Source organism: Hippoglossus stenolepis, chromosome 5 (assembly GCF_022539355.2).
Source record: "Hippoglossus stenolepis isolate QCI-W04-F060 chromosome 5, HSTE1.2, whole genome shotgun sequence".
NCBI classification, from domain to species: domain Eukaryota; kingdom Metazoa; phylum Chordata; class Actinopteri; order Pleuronectiformes; family Pleuronectidae; genus Hippoglossus; species Hippoglossus stenolepis.
In genome coordinates this window covers 4,211,256-4,230,603 of record NC_061487.1, presented here as the reverse complement: position 1 = coordinate 4,230,603, position 19,348 = coordinate 4,211,256, and the positions used below count along the sequence as shown (strand labels likewise).

The 19,348-nt window shown below is 41.9% G+C and overlaps 1 protein-coding gene across 1 annotated transcript in view; it reads right to left on the bottom strand.

Annotated features, from left to right (window-relative positions):
* Positions 1 to 19,348, bottom strand: part of met (MET proto-oncogene, receptor tyrosine kinase) — a 74,130-nt gene that overhangs the window by 10,596 nt on the left and 44,186 nt on the right. The window contains exons 11-15 of the mRNA XM_035156804.2: positions 14,401 to 14,610; positions 11,055 to 11,204; positions 4,862 to 5,015; positions 4,043 to 4,177; positions 2,648 to 2,914 (exon numbers count right to left, since the gene is read on the bottom strand). Coding sequence (XP_035012695.2) covers positions 2,648 to 2,914; positions 4,043 to 4,177; positions 4,862 to 5,015; positions 11,055 to 11,204; positions 14,401 to 14,610 — 916 coding nt within the window. The remainder of the gene's footprint in view (positions 1 to 2,647; positions 2,915 to 4,042; positions 4,178 to 4,861; positions 5,016 to 11,054; positions 11,205 to 14,400; positions 14,611 to 19,348) is intronic.

Sequence of the window (19,348 nt, the reverse complement as noted above, 5' to 3'; positions counted from 1 at the left end):
TCTGCTCTTGGGTTTTTTTCTTCTATGTCAGGTGTAGTGTTGACAAATGAAATTGTCCTGCTCTCATTGTAGGTATGTTAGCTTTACTCCTTAAAGAGTCCCCAGTACGGGCGGTTACTTTTCCCGGGTTCATGCACTCCTATATGGGACTCTTAAAGAAATCTCTGTCCAAGCAAGAAAATATCTGAGTGCAAGCGCACAGTTTGAGCACAAACAGGGGCTATTTGAGTAAAAGCAACGTGAAATCAGTACGTCCTGCTCTCAAACTGAAAGACCTACAAACCTGACAGTTAAATGTTCACACTGTTCATTAAATATGTTAAAATAGCCTAGTGGAGCCCGGACATAAATTATGATGCTTGATTGGGGAGACTGTGACAAACACCGCCACCTGACAGAGAAACATCAATAGAGCAAGCACATTCATTTTGATGCTGCAAGTACACTGAGGGTCACCTACAGTACATATTCAAATATTTCCATACACTGTTTAGACATAATATAATGCATAGTTTAGAGCTGAAGCATCAGGAGGATCTCCTGTCGTGTATTCAGGCAAAAACCTGTATTGCAGGTTCAGGCAAAAACAAGCACATCTGACCCCTCTAAGTGTGTTACGCAGATTTTTACACACATGATGGTTAATTCTGATTCTCTAAAGTTACCATCACCCTCACACTAAATCAGCCCCCTCAAGTAACACAGTACGCCTCTTTATTCATTAATACCCCAGCCCAGCTAATAACCTATGCCAAACCCCATTGAGTTATTGAGCATTTTATTGAATTACATCTCTTCTTTAAGACACGAGGTCTTGCCCCAGACGGGGAGGGGTGGAATAAAATGAGTGCGGCGTTCTCCTATCACGTCCGTGCAGATGGCTGAGGGTGTTGGATTACGCCTCCCTACAAAGGACCCTGGGAATACTAGCTGTGAACAAATCATCCTACGCCACTTTAAAAATCCTGCTTCGAAATCCAGGCTCTTTTCTTCGGGGGATAATTCAGCTGAGGGGGCAGAGGGCTGTTTTCTGGGGTCTCTCTCCTCTTGATGTTGAATTTGATCTGTGGGTCTGAGCCACCTACTTAAATGTCACAATGTGAGGCGATTTTGTGTCTGCGAGTCCACCTCGCGGTTTGATAAAGCAGGCAATTAAGCTCTTTGTGGGCGACTATAGCTTTTGTATAGCTTTACGTAAATCCCAAATTGAATGCCAAATTATATGGGAGAGCACTGGACAAACGTATAACTCCACAACAGTTTCTAGTATCCGAGCAGGAGTCGTTTGTGAGGAAACAAAATCAGGTCAAAAATGAGATAATTTAAGATGCTGGTTGCTAAAATAGATTGTGGGGCACAAAGTCTGATGGACTTAAAAAGAGGAGAATGTGTAGCTTGGATGCAGCTTTAAAGCGAAGTGGTGCACTGAAAGTTGTATTGACGAATTTAGTAGCACCAATAGTTTTATTGATAAACACTGAATCAAATAAAAAAAAAACATCACAATGAATTAACTTGCTGCAAGTATTATACTTAGTCGTAGTATATACTTAACTCACAACTGTGCATAATCCAGGTTTGTGGTACAATGTGGAACAGGAGAAATACATGGAGGATAACAGGCTAAGTGTTTGAGTGTGTGTTATATCTAAGATAAGTAAACTGATAAGTAATATCATCTTTCATTTCTAATTGAATTTTTATCCCTTTGGTTTTTAATATTATATTCTCATTATGCACATCCATTTGTAGCTGTGGTAAAAAAAAAACTGCTTTATGATGCTTGTGATTGCACAGTATCCCAGTCACTGGATCATCTTCATGCATCATGAACGTCTTGTGATAATGTGCCTGCACTCGCACTGGGATTAATGATTGCACAGTTCTGTATGCACGCTTTCACAGCGCTTTATACATCTTTATACATAGATGTCTCCAACTCGATAAAAGTCTGCCTTATTAGCAGTGAATCGCTCCTTCCAGACCAAAATACTGCATAGGAAATGACACATTTTATATTTCCTCTTATTTAGCGTGAGTGGAAAAAGAAGTGGGCAGACAGCAGGAAGAGCACAAAAAAAAAACACCGGACAGAAAAATGCAGAAGAACTAGAGTAATGTCTGATCAATTTAACATAGACATAGGAATTTGAATGTACGAGTACAAGGTTTTTCCTGCATAGCGAATTGTGAGGTGGCCACCTCCATCCAATTTCGTGCTGCTTCCGCAGAATCAGAACAAGCTGAATTATGAATGAATGCACGCAAGTAATTTAAGAAAAGTATCATGATGTGGTGACCTGATATTGTGGCGGTCATTTAAAAATAAACTACGTTTAAACTGGGTCTGAGACATCAGCTGAGTCTGAGAGAGACATTACATTTTCTTGATATCTCTGAAGAGTTTTTCTTCAACATGGCCCTAACATGGAAAATAAAGTAATACAACTATATTCTTGTAATATTACAACTTTTAGAAAAGTATAAAATGTCCTCCTTATCCCCTAATATTAAAATTTTTTCTCTTAATTTCAGATTAGTTTTTTCTGCAACATGGCCCTAATACTCCATCACAATAAAGACCCAGTGACATGTCATATTAAAAAAATGAGCTCAACCACCAGTAAAGAGAATTTGTGGGACTGACCTCTGCCGATGACTTGGTTGAGGTGAAGCAGCAGCTGGTCTCTGGCGATCACCACGTGCTGCACTTCCTTCAGGAGGTCTGGGTGGAGACAGGATGGATCTATGTGGACCGGGGCCATCAGCAGGGGCGACACCAGCTCGCCATCCATCCCAATACCCATCCCCATTCGTCCACCCAGTATCCCCAGCCTGGGAGACAGCAGCTCCCCATTGCCTCCATAGATGGGAGGGGCCCCTCGGCACGTCTCTGGCCTGTCTGTGCCCTGATCTGGAGAAGCAAAGGATACGTGCTGTAAGGTTAGTGACTGTATCAGCGAGGCCTCCAGAGGTCAAGGTCTGCTACACGATCACAGAAGGCTTGCTACAAAGGCAGAGAGCAACTTGACACTACGATGGAGGCGGGCAGAGCTGGAAAAACAAAGTCTCTGATTTCTCCTCTGATGTTGTTAGTGGGAAAAAAAATAAACGCAAAGCAACTATAAGCAAAATGATCGATATTCGATCTTAAGAGCCAGAACAGAAGACAGACAGGAAAATAAATGGCAAACTGAGATAAGGACGTTCAGCTCCTGATGGTGACTCTCCCAAAGGACAAGCAACAGCTCATTAGAAACCTTCTCAGATTTGAGCTCTTTCAAGTCGCTGTCAAGCAGCATGAAAATTGCGTTGCCCATCATTCTCACGATCATAACACAAGGAACCCCCCCCCCCTCACTCTCTCAGGATCCGAGCTAAGAGAGAACCAGAACCACAGGTGACTCAGATTACACCGGGCAGCAGTCAGGAGATTGGCCTGAAGATTAGTCAGCTCACTTGTGATGAAAACAAAAAATGAGTTTGAGAATGGTGAGAGGTTGAGCAGCTGGGTGCAGCAGAGACAGGTAGGAACTAGTTACCCAGAAATCGTTGTTTTCTATTATTTTTATTTTTGCGTGTGTCGAAGCATCATCAACCCCCCACCAACTCACGGTGAATCCAGCGGGGGATCCCCTGCTGTGTTCACACATTGACTTCTCCTGACCTTCTACGGACTTTCTCACTCAGACTTTTGTGTTCACATACTGTATGCACCTCCTCTGGACCAAATATGGAGGATCTGCGGGGTTCAGTGTTTTGCAGTTTGTGTTTGTTTGTATGCTGAGCATTCAGTGAACTCCATTGCACGGTAATGATGAAGTTCAGTGCATGTCTGAAAGCAGCTTAGTTGATCCAAAATATATAAAATAAATAAAACAAAACAAGTTAGTTAAAAACACATAAGGCATGCACTGCTAGCAAAGTGGTCAGCCCCACAGGGAGCGAGCAGGTAGGTGTGAGGGAGGGAGGGAGGTGAGATGGGGGAGAAGACAGTGTCAGGTCGGGGTGGGGAGGGGAGGGGCTTATCTGGTTGACGTACCCTCCAGCAGGGTTGTTCTATAGTCGACTGACTCGTGGGAGACCATTTCATTAGTGGGGCTGACGCTCCTTGCGTTAGCCAGCCTGTCCAGATGCTGGATGTGCCCCCGGCCATCATACCACACCTCAGACAGATCTAGAGACAGAGAAGGAGGGAAAGAGGAAGAGCGGTAAAGAAGGAACGACAGAGACATGAGATGGATAAGAGGAGTTTGGAAGGGAGGGTGAGAGAGAGAGAGAGAGAGAGAGAGAGAGAAGAAAGACGTGAGGGGGAAAGGATGAGATAAAAGATAGAGAGTAGGGGGAGAGAGGAGAGAGTTACTAAGAAAGGCAAAGCGTTCCGCCAGTGCGCCCCCACTCACAAACATACTGTAAACCCACCAGGCAAAACAAAACCCAGCAGATACACATGCACAGGAGACACACTGACCTCAAGTTACAATGCCTCACACACACACACACACTATTTTTAAATCTTTATTTTATCATATCTTTTATACCTCTAACTTTCTACAAAGGTTAGGTACAAATCATAAACTGCATAATGCATTTTCTAACTTTTTTAGCTGTTAGTTTTTTGCAAAATATTTAGCATTCACTGAACTTACAAACCTTTACTATGACAGAGATTTTGAGAATAATGTGGTAATATTACAAAAATAATCATAATTGGGAGGAAAGTGGCAGGATTATGAGAATACAGTTGTAATAGTATGAGAATAAAGTCTTAATTTAACGCGAAAAAAGTTGTAATTTAACAACAAAGGCAGTAGCAGACATGAAGTGACCTTTGACCCTCTGACCCCACCACTGCTTTTACCGTCAATGTGTTTGTTTCTTCTCCACATCAGCAGCGTTCCCAGCAGCAGCAGCAGCAGGCTGACACAGACACAGCCCACGATCAGGCCCACGTAGTCCTGCTCCTGTGCCAGCGTCACCTTGCCCAGGTGCCTGATAGAATCCGCCTGACGCCACTGCAAACGGTAAAACGGTAAGGGGTGGGGGGTGGAGGGGCACAGGGTGAACGATGTAGATGTTAAAAACAAGAATTAAATGCAACTGCAGCATCCTACATCCTGTTGTGAAGTCAGAGGTCAGGCCTGGCAAGATCAGCCCCGGGCTGGGTACATTTCACCTGCATACTCCATGTCTACGCACTATAAACTTAAATAGCAAGCATTACATATTAATATTACATGTTACTCTCAAAAACACTTGGACATGTGTAGATGAGTGGCATCCCCAGGTCATCCTTTGCCAGCCTGTATAGTGAGCAGTCATGTTACCAGTCGGTAATGAGATCACCTTACATTAAAGTAAGGGTTGGACATAGTTGCTCTATGTGACGAGAATGTCCCGCTTGAGTCAAATGGCACAATTCCAGTTATCTCTATGAAGTGGAACTCCAAACTCCTGCACAGTGGAATTGAAATGAAATGCAGATAATGTGCTCACTCTCAGCTTAATGGTGTTTGGCTGAATGAACAGAGGAGAGGACAGCACACAAAATAAATGTCAGAACATTCTAGAGCTATTGTTTGCTTTGTAGTACTGTAGGAAAGAGTGCTGTCCTGATACACTACATACTATATGGTGTAAGCACAAACATTTAAAAGCCTTGAGTAGGACATTTAGATATACTGTATGGCATGCAATAAGCACACACACATGTAACGCGCGTACACACACACACACGCATGCACACACACACACAACCACACACACACACACACACACACACACATCAGTCTGTTGCCTCACTCTCGGGGGAAGATTACATCAGTGATATTGCTTCTACCATTATTAGGTTTAGTGGAAATTAGTTTTTTTTACTGCTGCTGCAGATGGGATAGTTTGTGTGTGTGTGTGTATAAATTTGAAAATGTGGGCATGTCTGGAGGTAGGAGCTGTATCAATGTGTGTGTGTGTGTGTGTGTGTGTGTGTGTGCGCGTGTGTGTGTAGGTTAGTGTTGCTAAAGGATATTGGCTGAGCCTCGCCAGAGATAAAGGATTTTCTTCTAAAGAGCAGTTCACAAGTCAACAGTGATGAGGCTGATAACGTCTGGTCTGGAGCACGAGCGTGTTTTGCCAGAAGGCGACCACTGGATATTATCTTGACGACATGAGGATGTCTGGAGCTCAGCATCTGATATCAACTTGAATTATAAAGGTTATATATGTATATATATGCAAGCTTATAAGCTATTAGGGTGTTTGGTGAGTTGTTTGTTGCAAATGCAGATGCTAAATTTAATGAGAAACTCAATATATAACTTATTGAAAGGAACAAAAATCAGCCACGTATAGGATATTAACCAGTGCATATAAGAAATGGGTGATGTTCAATGTACTTCCAGACTCATTTCATCTACAGACATTGCTTTCCCTACATGTGCCTCAAGTAGATCTACTTCAGTTAGATTTCATACATTTCCAAGTAATGTCTCCTGACATCCCTTTGACACTGAGCCAGGACTTGAGGAAATGATGGGTCGCTGAGGATTGTATCTTGTCAATAGTCAGTGTAGAACGACAGGTCTGCTCATGAACAGTCTTGTTGTCACATTCTATAAACAAGATGCTGTACCTCTCCAATGATGTTTTTATCTCTGTGAAACCATCTGTCCAAAGTAGTTTCTCCTGAAACCCTCGCTCCTCTCTGACAACAAAACCTGATATTCACTGTTGATGTTCACTGACATATTTCCTGCTGTCAGATGTAATTTAGCTGCTGGGGATGTGTTGAAATGGGGTTTAGATTTGTACGTGTTGGCCGTCATCTCGAGGAAAGAATCAAAATGAACCAAGCAGAGCCAGAAACATGTGGTCAAACCTTTTTTGCTCTAAAGTTTATAACAATAGGATAGTACAAAGTGTTTTACTGATCATAACGTGTAACCAGTGTGCATTGTTGCTGCATATTATGAGAATTGAGAAGAGAAATTAGTAAGACCAGGAGAATAAAGTTATAATTTAACAAGAAAAAGTCATAATATCATTTTTTAAGGCGGTAAGCAGCATGGAGAACTCCTGTTCCACTCCTTCTGGAGCCGACATCTTGAGCCAATCTCATTGTTTCTTGAGAGACGACGACATCCCTTGCTCTTCCACAAAAGAGGCAATTTCCTCAAGTCTGCATGTTACTCTTTTCAGAATTGAGTTTCTTTCACAATATTTTCAAAGACCCGATACTCATACTGATGAGCAAAAAAAGTATTTTTACGATAAGAATAACTTAGTGGGAAGCTCCACAATCCTCATTTTAAAGCAAGAAAATTAACGCATGGTCAGCTTTTCCTATATTCCCCCTCTAAAATGACACATGGACTAAAATTATGGCTTCATTCTCTTAATATTACAACTTTATTCTTGTAGATTTACGACTTATTCTCATAATGTTATGACTTTATTCTCAAAATCACTGATTTATTCCCTTTCAGTGGCCCTCACACTCGTCGTGCATGGGATATCTAACAGATCCGTCTCTATTCAAATATCTTTAACATTAACTTTCAGACATGTTGTGTATTGAGTTTCTGACATTTTGCTCTTCTCACGACTCAGGATGCTTGACTTATATTCAAGTGATGAGGCAGCTGGTTGCTGAGCCCCGTCACTCAACACACTGCGTAATAAATTCGCCCTGAGCTGTATTTTCTGTTTTTTATAAGGGGATTGCATTAGAGAGTTATTGAAGTTTCCTTCCAATGATCTGGAACGCTGAAGGAATGTGGTGCTTTCCATGAACTACATTTAGAGTTTGTGATGAGGAGTTCAATGTGGCAGAATGATCCTGTCACTGCCCTCTGAGAGCTCTCACGACAAAGTCAACACTTTGTTTTATTAATTATTAATTATCAACCTGTGCATCATTAAAGGGAAAATAAATAAAGTAAAATTTAAAGATATTAAGTCAAGTTGGGACAGCCTTTGCCCGTCTATCATCACTGTGTGTTATGTTATTTCTGAGAGGCAGTCAGGCCTCTCCCTCCTCAGGAGCAGGTGCTGTGATGTGATATGAAACCTTTTATTGCTGAAATCCTTTCTATGAGCCCCATAATATAAACAAAGGGGAATTTTCATATAAATGCATTAGCTGCGGCTTAATGGATCTCTGCTGTGTCTGTATGTGTGAGTATATGTGTGATGCAGAACACCCAAACCTCTCGTCCTTCTTGTCTCATATTTGTGATCACAGAACTGGGGTTAAAGGCGTTAAATCTGCTGCCATCGCCACAAAAATCATCAAATTAAACACATCATCTGATCTTTTATTGAGCTTACAAGTATTTTTTATGAAATAGTGAATATGAGACAGGGTGACACAGATGTGCGCACTGGCTTAAAGAGATTTAAACTGATCTAATTTCTATTGGATAAGGGTCAGAATGATGCCAACATGTTGGCAGATTCTTTTTCCACACTTGTTTCAAGAACATGAAAAAGGAAAATTGAGTTCCCAGATTTCTTTTGCAGCGAGGTGTTTGGGGGAAGTTTTAAAGCAACACTAGGTAGTTTTTATACCTAAAAATAACAGCTTCAAAATCATCATGTTTGAGTAGAACTCAACATGGTTCTTCTGCTTATGAGGTTCCCATTGTGTACAGCATCTCGTATTTACAACAGTGAATTACGTATCCCAGCTGTAGGAGGAGCCTAAGTATAGCAGAGAGCGAATCTTGTGTTTTGTTGATTTAAAGTAACTTGTTTTTTATGTAAGCTGTGTAACCGTGCATTCCTCTGTCCAAAAGGACAATGAGTCAATTCACTGCTATGCAAATTTAAATAACCTGCAGCATAAACACACACACACACACATATTTGTCTCTCTATAGTTGTGAGGACTTTCATTGATATAATGCATTCCCTAGCACCTTTCCTTAACCTTGACCATCACAACTAAATGCCTAACCTTAATCTAAACCAGGGGTCGGCAACCTTTTTGACAATAAGTGCCAATGTGAAATTGTCTTGTTAATTAGTGTGCCGTATCAATATTTTTTTAATATTAAGTTTTATTATTGAACCACATTCATATTTCCAACAGACTTGTCATTTTATTCCATCCATATTGGCTATATATAGAACAACACTTTAAAGAAACATGTTCATCTCATTATGATTGCAATAATACGTTTGTCATTAACCCCACCAACCACAATCATATTCAGAATTGCGAAAAGCTTGCTTCAGTCGCATGGTTTTTGGCAGTGGCAAAGACTTTGAGAGAGTTGACTTGCTTCCCATACCTGGACACTGCACGTTTGATTGATTCTCCCTTGTCTGACTGATCTTTGAAACTTCTTTCATGCCTTGTTTCCCTTGTGGCGCTTAACACTGGACGTTCGGCACACAACATTTTCAAAACATTACGTGCACACAGCACGATCCTTACGAAAAACAAAGCCATAGTCTTCTGCCCATGAGGGCTGAAATGCCCGTACCTTCGTTTTTTAGCTAGCGGGCATGCCATCACCAATACACCTAAACGGCTGCACTTCACAGAGATTCATGTGGGGAAATGCGAGCAGCGCCGGCTGGGAGGCTTCTTCTTCTTCTTATTTAATGGCGATTGGCACCCAGCCTGTGCCGCATTACTGGCACCTAGTTGCTGGGATGTGTTAACATCAATCAAGCTAAATACTACAGGCTGCGTGACGGCAAAACCTTTGAACATTTCTTGAATAAGAAATTGCCTGTGTGCCAATGATTATGGCGCCGCGTGCCAATAGTGGCACGCGTGCCTAAGGTTGCTGACCGCTGATCTAAACCATTCATCCAATGGAAATTAAAAAGCTTGGATGCGCTGCATTATTTCACTTATAAATCAAAAGCACACTGCTTCAGGCTACTAGCAGTGGTATGAAGGCAACCCTGCCAAGATGCATTGTTATTAGAGGATTAGTTAAGTTGAGTAACCTCGCTGCTATAAGCTAGTTAAAGTATATCGTGTATCTTCATAAAGGGGGGATGGGAAATTATGTAAAAATACGGGATTATCGTGCATAAATCAGCAATCACGATGTAAGGTTAGCATGCTAGCTACCAAGACATGGGCAGGTGTAACCGTAGCGATTTTTGGTGTTAAAAGTTGTTGTGAAAAAAAAAAGACGATAATTCATCGAAACCATATTAAACTAAGATATTACAATCATTATCATAATTTTTTAACCCTTATAATAGAGAAAATATGACATTTAAGGGTCTATCGAATCCCTTTTGCAGCTATCTTGCCAGTGATTCACAAGGCATTCTGTGAAATTTTCACAGCCCTCGGTTTGGAGTGTTGGTCTGAAAAATCTCTGTTTCAAGTATAGCCCTAACAGTTGCCCCTACCCCTCCACCCCAACAAGAATTGGGACACCCTTCCCCTACACGCGATCACGCAAAACGCAGGGCTAGGACTAGGGGGTAGGGAGAAGGGGTGAAAGAGGGTTGAGCCTAAGTCTTAACCCTCAAACAATCCTTTGAATTTGTGAACATTGGCCATAATAACTATAGAAAGACACACACACACACACACACACACACACACACACACACACACACACACACACACACACACACACACACACACACACACACACACACACACCCTGCACTGTCATCCAAACACCGCTTCAAACACTCTGACGCTTCTCTCCTGTCAACATGCAGGAGAGCTGGAACAAGATATCTATTGAAAGGAGTAAGGAGTGTGTGTGTGTTTGTGTGTGTGTGAGTGGGTGTGGATGTAAAATTGTGGTGAACTGGGTGTTACTTTAGACTACAGGGAAGTAATAATTAAAGAAACTGACTTTATTGACCAACTGTCGGAGAGGCGGTGCACAGGATCTGTGGGTGTGCACATTGACGTATGTACAGGTGTACGTGCTGAGCTGTACACCTGTCTCTGAACCTCTCTGTGTGGCTGTGTCTACAGCTACATATTTATTTGTGTGTTTGTGCCAAAGTGCATGTTAACTAGAAACGAGACGATAAAAGGCCTAAAGGGTTTGATCTGTGTGCCTCACCTCCACCTGCAGCTCTTTTGCAGTGGCGGTCTGCAGCTCGTTGGGAACGGTGCACTCCAGAGTGTTTCCCACCAGAGTCAGAGTCTCACAGCTGTGATTGGAAACAGTCAGGACCTGACACTTCATCGCCTCCCTGTCCATCCGGTCACCCTGCATTGAGGAAAGGCGAGAGAGAGAGAGAGAGAGAGAGAGAGAGAGAGAGAGAGAGAGAGAGAGAGAGAGAGAGAGAGAGAGAATAAGGGGAGGAAGAGGCAGGAAGTTTGGAGGAAATACAGAAAAGGGAAGAGGAGAGTAAAGGGAAGAGGAAACAGATTGAGAGAGAGAGAAACAAGAAAGATGATGTGAGATCAACACAGTAGCAACAAAATACCAGCATTGCAGAGAGCGATTGCTGTTGAAGGTCAAAGAGCATTGCTCTCACATGGTAAAAGGTTTAGAAACTATTAAGAATGCTGAATAAAACACCTCATTGAACAAATGAAAGTCTGTTGTCACATTTTTTTTGGTGCACACTCAATAAGCTGTGTCTGTGATAGTGACCTAAACAGGGGCTTCAAAGTGTCAAAACTCTGGCCTTTACCATGGTAATCGACATTTAATCCATGAATTTGAATGGTTTATTTTCTTCATTATCATCATTCAAGTTGACATGAAACCTGGTGGAGGGGTGAACACGACACAAGGAAGAATTTAGAATTTTGGTACGAATCCGGATCAGGGTGTTTTGAAATATTTCCAGAGAAAAAATGAATGGATATTGATGAAAAAAACAATCTGGCACATTTAGGGTACTGATTTCAATAAGTGTGTCTCCTGAGTGCCATTCTAGTTCCTGAATATGAAGTTTTATATATGCGACGTCCAAAAAGTTACAAATCAACAGATTGAACTATCATGCAACAGCTAAAATGTCACAATTCTCATTTTGCAGGCTAACAAAGTGTAACACTTAAGTCTGGCTTTTAATTTTTGCTCCAAATCTGAAGCAAAAAAAGTGCAGAGGAAGTATCCTCAGTGAAGAGAATCAGGTTGAAGGCGAAGCACAGAACAGCGAGTGTGAAGTGAACTCGTCGGCGCTGAGTTCTTGTGACTCGAACAACAAAGAGGTCTGACAGAAAACACACACAGCTATTGTCCACATCACTGAGTGTGTGTGTAACTGTGTTAGTGAGTGTGTCTAGTTTGATAGGAATCTGTGAAAGAACAACGCAGTCTGCTCCATTAACTCTCAGACTTGCTTGATCCCCCTCTTTCTCTCCTCACTTATTTTTGTTTCTTCAGTCCCTCTCTCTCTCACACACACACACTCACTAATACATAAACACACTTGCAGCAGGAGGTAATATAGAGAATGATCACATTCCTTGCGTGACAGCTTGGGATTTTCCAATTTGACACAGAGTGGAGGCTCGCACCTGTTCCTTCACACTCTCTCTCCCTCAGTGACACACACACACACACACACACACACACACACACACACACACACACACACACACACACAGCACGACAAACGCAATAATTCACCCTCTTGCTCACAATTAAACCTCCCACAAACACATTAACGGGTTCCTCCAACACAGTCCTCACACTGCATTTCCAGACTGTGGGTGTGACAATGTTGTACAAAACACACAGAAGAGTTATTAAAGTTATCCAAAGTCTTGACAGCAAAACAGTCAATCTAAATAAATGGTTATAATGATAATTGGAAGTGAGATGCTTCTCACGCTCAACATTAATTGATCAGCAGCGATGAATATCTGGCCACAAGCCAGAGTCAACAGCTTGGTTCCATCATGTGTTAATATGCCAGTCAGAGATAATATTGCTTTGTTTGTCTGCTATTGACAGCCATTTTGGGCCTGCAGTTATCAGATGGGGCTAAATGAACCAAGCAATTTTCCCTTTAGTCGAGGCCAGAGAAGAGCAGGGTTATCAGATGGCATTAAATGTGGCATGTTTTGGTACGATGCCTGGTACCGTCCCCCCGTAGGTAAAAACTGGGGGTTTGTCTGGGCTGGAGGGAAGGATGAAGGGGGGGTAGAGGTTAGTTTGGTGGATTTAGCATCAGGGCCAAGGTCATGTCTGGGAAAGGAGAGAAAGAAGAAGAAGGAGGGAAAAAATAGATCCCCAGTGAGAGGTTCAGCACAGCTGCCATAAACCATCAAGCTGCTGTTGACAAAGAAGAGAAAGAAAGAAAAGAGGAGAAATATGTATTTCATTGTGTTCTGAAAACAGACTCTGGGGACTTTGGTGGCCTGTTTGAAAAGCAGCATTAATATGTCAAGAGCTTTGACCCTGGCAGCCAGAACAATGCACGTCAAGAGAGAGAATACACAGAGAGGCAGGGCAGTGGAGGAGGGACGTGGAGGTCGGAGTGGGGGTGTAAACGATGGGAAACAGACTCCACTTCCTGTTTTTCTTTCAGTATTGTTTCCTTCCCAACTTGACCTGAACTGCGGATGGCTGCACGTGTGAATGTGTGGATTGGGAAGCAAAGTGCAGCGACCAGCAGAACGAACATCGACCTGGCTCCATATGATGAATTAAAGTTCTGCAACCACATCACTGACTTCTAATAAAGTTACATGGTGTTTACAGAAGTAAAGTAAGGAATCTATGGAGTCGTCTGTTAAAGGTTTAGCATGTGTGCATTTTAGTGGCATCTAAAGGTGAAGTCGTTCTCGCCTCACCCTCCCTTTCCAAGCATGTGTGAGAATCTACGGTGGCAAAATACCCTCTCTAGAGCCGGTGTTTGGTTTGTCCATTCTAGGCTACTGTAGAAACATGGCAGTGCAACTTAGACTAAAAAAATACCTGCTCCTGATGTTATTATTTACTACTCATCTGAAGGAAACAAAAATTAAATTCATTCCATCCACAATATTATGAAAATGATATCCATTTTCTGCTGATAGATCCTGTGAATCCTACACAGTGGACCTTTAAATAAACACTGCAAGCATCACATTGCAGACCTGTAGCATATCTGTAAGGGTCTGCAGAGCGCTGCAGGGTACTCTGGTTTCAGATATTACACGGTTCAGCTCTTATTTCGCCCGTGTTGTTCCATGAAGCAAATCTTAACTGTTTGAAATTTGCTACAGCACCTAAATAGAGATTTTCTTTCTTCTCTTTACAACCTTAAACTGCATGATTGGAGTTTCTGCAGGTGTCCTGTGTTTCTGGAGGGTTCTGCCCACGCAGGCTAGTACTGCTCTAGCTGATCAACACCTCTGATCTTTGCTATTTCTGCAGCATCAAACATTGACGTGAGGGAAAAGAGACAAAACGTGACAACAACTACCTGTCATGAGGGTTTCAATTGTACAAGCTCTCTCACCTTGAGCTCCACTATGCTCTTGTTGTCTTTGGAGGTGAGCTTGGGGTCCTGGAAAAGGGGGTCTTCCACGTAGATCAGGTCCCACTGGTCTGTCGAGAAGCCATCCAGGACGAACGATACCTTGGTAAACACCGGCGGCTGCAGGGCGAGCTTCGCTAGAGAGGGCGTGGTGCACTGGATGGATGTCCTGTTCTCACCATACACACAGCTCTGGAGGAGACAGGTGGTTGGGAACCACACAAAATCAACAGAAAAATAAGCAGGTTAGGAAAACTGAACACCAAGTGTGCTTGCTCACACGTACACTTGTAAGCACACACATTCCTCTCGCTGAGGGGTTCAATAATTGTTATGGGTGAGTCATCAAGGGTGAGTCTGAGAATGTTTGATTTTGATCTTCATCTGGGTTCAAAAGAAGCATATAGTCCGTCCATCCATCTACACTGCTTATCCTCGAGTCGCGTCAGGCTGGAGCTAACCCCAGCTGACATTGGGTGAGCAGTGTGGTACACCCTGGACAGGTTGTCACCATATTATAGGGCCATCATACTAGAGGCAAGCAACCCTTCACACTCACATTCATACTTAGGTTCAATTTAGAATCTCTAATTAACCGAACCCCAATCTTCATGTCTTTAGACTGTGGGAGGAGGCTGTACCCAGAGAAAACACGCAGACACAAGGAGAACACGCAAACTCCACACAGGAAGACCCCAGAAACACCATTTGTTGCTGTGAGATGACAGTTTTAACCAACACACCACTGTGCCCCCAGAAGCATATAGTCTAAAAGCTTATTATCAAACAGAGTTTTACTCTGAAAGCTTCCTGTCCCGTTAAATGCAAAAATAAATTTATCACATAACCTTTCCTACTTTCTTTTGCTTAGAATCTTTTATTGTAACTTTCACATGCACAAACATTGTCATTGCTGTATTACTACTGATGCACCATCACTGCTATATGTTGAATATCAACTTCTACCCTCACCTAGAGCTGACCCAGAGACAGATCTTCTACAAACCCATCACTACATTAGTATATTACTCATGCAGTAACTATTCCAAACAGGGGCTGTGGACTTATAAGGACATGCTGGACTCAGTCCATGGAGCCCTAAAGCTGTGGCCACCACTGCTGCATTAAGAGGTGTTCCTCTATGTATTCAAAGCTTGGTGGCATTCGACTCAGTATGCAAAACCCTGAACTGAAAAATGAATCGTCGTGATCAATGTCTTCATTACGTTGATGAGTCCCAGCCCATGCTGCTCTAGAGCTGTTGGTCGGTTTATTCAAAATGCATTCATGTTCTGAACATCTCACATGTCTAAGTTGCACCTCATTGGGCCTGCAGAAACACACCTGCAAAGTTTGACGTAGACGGAATGAACAGCTTTTGAGATAGGCGAATAAAATACATACATACAGACCAATCAAATATTCATTACTATTCCTTATAGTAAAGACAAATACACCCCCTTCTCAACTTTCCTATGACGTATAGAAAAGAGTGCTCCCCCCAGGTTGTCAGTCAGTCACTCTGGAGAGGAGCCCAGCGTTAATCCTCAGATTGGTGGCTTCTTTTTTAGTCAACACGTTGCACGAGGCACCGCCTGTTTTCAGCCACTGCTGTCTTCACACGCGTGGCCTGAGGGCACAACAGCGCTTTATCCCATGTTGGATTCAGCCCAGGTAGGCGTCCTAACGTTTGTGCTCATTAAGACCCCAAGCTAGAGACAGAAAGCTCAGAGAGAACAAAACAGTCCTTTTTAAAAAGTCCCTTATTATTGAGGTGTGGCAGAATTTCATGTTGTTTACTGGCCAAAATGAGGCCACGTCTTTGACACCTTTTGAAGGTTCAGTGTGTAAGATATAGGTGACAGGTACCTATATAATTTTATATAAAATATTCCTAGAGATGTTTTCCCATAGTGCGTTTCATCTAAATTGTACCAATTGTTGTTTTCTTTACCTTGGAATGGGCCATTTATATTTAAATACTTCATATTTACACAGGGAACAGGTCTTCTCTACAGAGGCTGCCATGTTTTTTACAGTAGCCCAGACTGGAAAAACTAAACACCTTTGAGTTTTTATGACAACTGAAGGTAACCACAGGTTCTCTTTCATGTTTGGAAGGGGGGGTTAAGCGATGGAGGTTCAGCTGCAACATGCAACTTCACCACTAGATGCTCGATGTCCTTTTGTTCAGCACAAATCTCTGATATTATGTTAATGTTAATAATCATGCTTTTATGAAGGTGCCAGAGGGTTTTCCATTACCTAAGTAGAACATGTTTCCTTGTGGTGTTTACTCTGATTGAGCTACCTGCAGTATGATTGAACCTGGAGGGTGGGACATGTTGACACTTGGGCAGAAACAGATAAAGATTAGACCTGTTGATCTTACAATAATTTCTGTCTCAAATCTGCCAAAATATAAAATGTGGCTCATCTTGCCCTGTTCTCCCATACATTGTCATTAAGACACGTATTACTATGTACGTGCCACACAGACTTAAAATACAACGACAGAAGAGTGTAAAACTGCCACTCTTACACAATGTAGTAGACAGTAACTGTTTTACAAAAAGAGTGGGAGGAAATTTGTTGATGTGGTCGACTTGTAAAGGAACAACATCCAAATTGGATCTGATCCAGGGCAACTTTCCCAGAAACAAGAAATCAATAGACTAGTGGGAAGATGACAAACAATGTAGTTGACATGATTTTGCAGAAAAAGAAACAGTTTAGTTTATAAAACAATATATTATCCTTCCTGGTCTGCCTGTCAACACACTGTTTTTAAACTCTACACATTTTGTAGTTTATGTCAAGACTCCATAATTCATACTTTCAGTAATCCTGTGGTTAAACTGAGGCCAAAATAAAAGGATTTGCTTTATATATTGTGGATTTTTCTCTTTGCAAAGCTAATAATTCCAGACAACAGATACAAAAGCTGTTAAAAGTGTGATAACATCATATTCGTCTACACAGGTGCACTCAGAACAAACCAGACCCGTTTGGCTGCACACTGAGAGATCAGTGTTGATGTTTGTGCTGTGGTTACAGCCACACTCGTCTGTGTTTATCTTCTGGGTTACAAAGGCTGATTTGTCTCTTCAGTTGAAATCGCTTGAGGAGAGGAGGTTCAAGTAGTGAGCTCACGTCAATGTGCCTATTGTGACTTTTGAATGCATTAAATACCATTTTCAAACTGTTGCTTAGTAGAGAGAGGAGACGTATACTGTTGTTGGTCATTGAATGGATTCATTTACAATGTGTGACTGAGCAGGTAGGGCAGGTATAAGAAGGTTTGTGGTTTTGAATCTGGACACACTGGCTTTAATCAAGATCAAGACACATAAATCATGGACTTCATGACTCTCACTTTATTTTCTACCATTGAATTGTCTGGCTGAGTTACCTGAGATATAGGCCTGCTGCACACTAGAGGATTTTCAACTCTTGACCGATTTTAAAAACGTGGGAGACCACAGATTTAACTGATTTTTAATCTTATAATAATAAGGAGGAGGAGGAGTTGGCCAGAACGTCAGACCACACACATAACGTTTGTAGGAAACAATTTCACAGTGGTGATCCAGAGACTTGAAATCTCACAGACACTTTTAGGCACATTACTGCCACCTTCTGAAGTGAGTGTGGAACACTTGCGTGATTAAACGTGACTTCAGGAGAAAAACAAACATGGAGGAGGACTGATGTCGTGTGTTCTGTTTTGCAGCGAAAAAGCCCCCCAAAACTATGGATGTAGTCATGGCTAAGAAAGCGTATTCATTTAGCACCGCGAGCTGGAGGTGAGTTGGAAATGTATTGTTGTTTTTAGTCAGAGCAGTACAAGTACGCAACATCGTGGTGATGCTTCCCAGTCAGCTCTCTCTTTCTTGCTATGGTGGGTTTCTGTCTGAGCCGATCTTCATAATTATCAAACATGTACATGTACATACATGTACAAACATTTGAGATCGGGGAGGCTCCCACTCAATCGGTAGCATTAGGATTATTTGTAAACCCCCCACACTTCAGGATTATTTGGGCAGATAATCGGCACCGAGTGACCTCCAGTTGGGAATGCCCCCGCGATTGAGGGAAGGGGCAAATTGGGTCTAAAATCGTCCCGAATATCCTCTAGTGTGCAGCAGCCTTTACAGTATAACTTGTCATTATATCTTGTCAACAATATCACAGCTGTTCCACAATGCAAATGCAAGTTTGATACGGAGTGTTTAAGGTTCTTCTACCTCTATGATCTCAGTGTGCAGTATGTTGTAGTGACCTGGTTTGAACACGACTTTCTCTCTCTGTTGCTATTATTAGTTGTGTCATTAACCTCTTGGGATGTTAAATAGATACTATTTTAGATGACTGAATAATCCTGAAAACCTTTTTTTATATTAAGTCTGAACATTTTGGGTGATTCCCAATGAGTTCCTATTCCCTCACTTAAACACCCACACATATTCCCCCCAATGTAACTGTAATTGTTGTTAAGTCAGCAATGCAATAAAATAACTAGACTTTTGACCACGAATTAGAATCAGTTCATTTGTGAGTCCAAATAAACTAGTTTAGCAAATCTGAAGGCATTTTCTGCAAATGTTCCTGAGACATCACGTTCACAAGACAAAAAAAAGTGTTTTGTGAGACCACAACTGCCTTGATCTTTAATACTAAAAGTAGTCATTTCATCCTTGAGTCAAACTAAACATTTTAACCATATCTAAAGAAATTCCCTGAATACAACTTTTTTTTTTTTTTTTTACGTTTAAAGACCTGGTCACCAGTTACTTCAATTGTATTGGATTTGGCCGCTACGCTGTTAACTCCTGAAACTCCAAAAGGGGTTTGTGGACTCAAACACTTCCTCCATCTCCATGGTGGTGAGTAGATAATAAGGGAATCAATTTTTTTTTGGGTGAAC